The sequence below is a fragment of a genome (assembly GCF_019968985.1).
Source record: "MAG: Porospora cf. gigantea B chromosome Unknown PgB_NODE_2385_length_3613_cov_152.09, whole genome shotgun sequence".
NCBI classification, from domain to species: Eukaryota; Apicomplexa; class Conoidasida; order Eugregarinorida; family Porosporidae; genus Porospora; species Porospora cf. gigantea B.
The window spans coordinates 1-3,613 of record NW_027178826.1 but is presented as its reverse complement, the minus strand read 5'-3'; the positions used below and the strand labels follow the sequence as shown (position 1 = coordinate 3,613).

At 54.1% G+C, this 3,613-nt stretch overlaps 2 protein-coding genes across 4 annotated transcripts; both read right to left on the bottom strand.

Moving 5' to 3' along the window:
• On the bottom strand, positions 1-1,767 carry KVP17_000058 (uncharacterized protein; the record flags this gene model as incomplete). 2 transcript variants are annotated; one of them, XM_068515461.1, is made up of 2 exons in its annotated part: positions 1-851; positions 893-1,767. In XM_068515461.1, coding segments are annotated over 2 exons (1,726 nt in total), but the record flags the coding sequence as incomplete, so codon positions are not given. The 2 variants fall into 2 exon arrangements, with proteins under 2 accessions (XP_068376555.1, XP_068376556.1); XM_068515462.1 differs by having other exon boundaries at positions 26-851.
• A 173-nt stretch (positions 1,768-1,940) lies between these two features.
• On the bottom strand, positions 1,941-3,419 carry KVP17_000059 (uncharacterized protein; the record flags this gene model as incomplete). Of its 2 annotated transcripts, XM_068515475.1 has the most annotated exons (5): positions 1,941-2,102; positions 2,131-2,379; positions 2,408-2,830; positions 2,857-3,162; positions 3,189-3,419. In XM_068515475.1, 5 exons carry the CDS (start codon positions 3,417-3,419, stop codon positions 1,941-1,943), a joined length of 1,371 nt encoding a protein of 456 aa, XP_068376557.1. The 2 variants fall into 2 exon arrangements, with proteins under 2 accessions (XP_068376557.1, XP_068376558.1); XM_068515476.1 differs by lacking the exons at positions 1,941-2,102; positions 2,857-3,162; positions 3,189-3,419 and having other exon boundaries at positions 2,366-2,791.
• Between the last annotated feature and the right edge of the window lie 194 nt (positions 3,420-3,613).

Below are 3,613 nucleotides of genomic sequence, written 5' to 3'. Positions count from 1 at the left end.
CTGCGTTGTGCTTCATGTCCTCAACTTTAGCGCTGTAGTCCACTGTGGTCTCTCTACGGATGTTGTAGGGAATCTGAAAGCGTGACCTGCCATATGCAAGAGACAGACGCTGTCCTTTGAAGAGATAACCGTTTAGGTGCGTAAGGCAGGCCAACACCGAAATAGACTGCTCGAAAGTCACAAATCCCACATGCTTCATGTAGGCGACTCGTACAGACACCAAGCGACCGAAAGGGGCGCATATACCCCTCAGGTCCGCCTCAGTGATCCGAGGCGACAGGTTAGCGATAAAAATGGTGGTGTTGGCGATGGTGTCGCCAGCTCCACCAGTGTCGTTCCGCCCACTGTAGCCTGCAGGCCTCTGGTAGGATCGCCTAAGAAAGAGCGGGCTGCCACGCAACCTGAATGCACTCGGATTCGTTTTGGGGCCCTTGCTTGGATATAGGCGACCCAGAGCGTCTTCAGCTGGGCTAGCGTCCTTGTCTGCTGGGAGGGCCTCTACCATGGTCGTCTGAACCTCTGGAAGATCGTCATCCATCACAGCAGGTTCTTTTTGGCTCTCGTGGGTCCCCTCCTCGAGACGGTGTTTAACGTCCTGCTCCGCGGCCACAATCAGAGCACTCTCCTCAGACTCAGGAAGTTTCGCTTGCTCAATCATTGCCAGTTCTGCCGCCTGTTCTGCCGCTTGTTGACTGATTTGGACGATCCGCGCATCCTCCCTCTCTTTTGAGCGAACATCTACGAATCGCTCCAGAAGGTGAGCTGTCGTGCGCTCATCCTTCATGCGAATGAAACAAAATCGTCTTGGCGCCAACGTAACGTCGTCGTATATCAAGCGCACGGAGACCACGCTGAAAAATCATGAGAAGAGAGCATTACATGTTGCACTCACTCTTCGTCAGCACCTGGGTGTGCTTCCCTCAGAAAGTGCAACAGCTCGTACTCTGTCACGAATGGAGGGAGGTTGCCGCAGTAAACTTGGTGCAGCTCCAGAGGCGCTGCCGTCGCGGTGTTGGCCCAATCAACCCGCGCATGTCTTATCATTCCGCGATTGTCGTGACCAGGAAGTGTGACGACATTGTTGAGTTCGCGAATGCGCATCATGGCCTTATCCGCGTGAATGGCGCCTTCGAACTCTACGAAAGCGTATCCTGCACACAATCCGTCGCTGTCTCGGACAATCCTAATCCGCGTAATGGCTTGGGATAGCAGTCCGTCCTGCTCCGTTCTGTCGAAGACACGACCGTAGTGTTGTTGCTCCTTGTGCCCAGCAAGCCAGTCCTCGACACGCATTCCAGTGCTCAATTCATGGAAGACAAGTCGGATCTGATGCTCTCGCACGTCGCCTGGGAGATGGGTTAAGACCAACGTTCGAGCATTGGCTTCCAACACGTTAAGTTTCTCTTCCACAGGAACAGAGTTCAGCGACGACTGTAGCCTCCTTGTAATCTCTCCGAGACGGACATCCTTCACACGTTGCGCGTTGATCACCCCGGCTCTCTGCGCTTTCTGGGCCTCCACGTGGGCGAAGGCGTTGAAGGCGTCGACAACGCCCAATTTTGGTTCGTACCAGGGATTCTCCGCCATCTGTCGCTGACGTGACTCGACCCAATCCTTCCTATCTCTCTCCTTCTCCTCTTCCATGCGCACCTTCTTCAGGACAGGGCCAATGTTGGCTTCTGAGATGGCTTCCGCTTCTACATGTGGTAGCTCGGGTGGCGCATCCGAGTCGGAATTCCCATCGCTGTACACCGAGCTCACCAACATTAATAACTATTTTTCGACCGAGTCCTCCGTCTCTTGCCCACTGCTCTCTGCCTGCCACAGTGAACCCACTAACCCCATAAACGCCACCACTGACAAGAGTTGCACGGCTAGGAAGACAGAGAGCGAGGGCTGCATTTATTGGCATTTTTTACTATTTATGACTCAATTTTTCGTCATCGCATTTCCCGCAACTCTGCGTAGTCCATCATCTGACTTCGAACCTCCATCATAACCTCATGTCTGAGGGACGACCGGACAGACTGAACCACATGGCGCTGGTAGAGGAAGACTCCCACTGAAAAAATCGCAATGACCACCAGGAACAGGAAGAGGATCTGCGTCAGGTTCTAGAGAGAGTCTCACATCGCCAGTAGACCAGCCGTTCTCCCGACCAGGTGCCATGAGTAGTTTGGTGCAGGCTGCTGGGGTATCTCGGTAAGAAGAACATATTGCCTTGAGCACAAGATTTGGGTCGAGAGTGCCCATGTACTTCGCGCCGTTGATGCGGAGGGCCAACGGACTCCAGGCCTTCGCCCGCTTCTGCTCCTCGAGAAGGCGAATGGGTCTCGTTGGGCTCTCGGCGCAGCTCTTCACTTGCTCATATGCACCGAGCTGGGTGTGCCAACCTCGACATCTTTACCTGTTTCAAAATGGCGTAGGAACACTGCTCCCAATCAACAGTGCGGGCGGCACACGTGTTGGAAAAGTCCTCCAGGTAGCGCCACCACACCTTTGTCATTGATTTGCCGTTCAGAAGGCAGAGTTGCCGGACAGACTCCTCGAGAACTGTGGACCCTTTAACAGCGCCTTCCGTCTCGAGCGTGGGAGTACAGTATCGGCGATCTTCGCGGTAGCACTGTGCGGCGATGTCTTCGCGAGCAGTGCTGGCCGGCATTTCCACAACGAAGAAGTGCAGCCTGAAATCAAGCAGAGGCCCAAGCGCATCCCCAGCGGGGGCGAAAGCTGTGAGGAACTGTGGACCGACAGGTGAGACGTTGGAAGTCCAGAAGTCCACAGTCACCATGTCTGCCTCTGGCAGGGACCATTCTAATTCAACCAAGGGCTATGATAGAGATTTCCTGCTCTCACCAACTGTCCGTTCGCAGCGACGAGTTCTTTGGAGGCATCCAGAAGGGCAGAGCCGTCTTCCCGTGTTAAAAGAACTGAGGGGATTCTCACTCGAGCGCCCATGCCATCATCAGCGACAATGATTCGAGAAAGCTTGTGGCGGTCCCAGCTGCTGTCTGGACTGTCGACCATCAAAACAGCGGCCGCACCTTTCGACTGCGCTAGGTACACCTTCTGAACGAACGTGCATGTTCCTCTTGCCAGCAAGAAAACATTCTGCACGCCGTCACCAGAACTTACCGTTTTGCGTGCTTTGTTCAACGCGGTCTGTGTGGAGGAAGCCTGCAGCCCACATTGTACTCTGGAGTATCCTCGCAGTAATCGCCGGAGTCAGGGAAGTACACCAAACGGCCGATGAGCGACTCTCCGTAGGTAGGAGCGCCAAAGGTTGCTGTAGAACCTTCGATAATTCCGTTGGGAGACCGAAGATCACCGCTTGTAAAACGAAGCGCTAGCGTGCTAGGCGCAAGCACTTTGACCTGGCTCAGTCCTAAACCGAGGAGAACAAACAATCCTCGCTTCATTTGGACGGTTTTCGACAATGAAATCGCATCAATTCCCAAAGAGGCTTGATCACAAGCTCAAAAGTTGTGCTGTTTCGTAAGCGGACTGGCGGGTGGACGTCCTTACGATGGCAACCCGCCCCATCAACCTGAACGTACGACATCTGACATGAGCCACGGGTGAGTTCGCAAACCTTTTAACAACAACAAAAGGC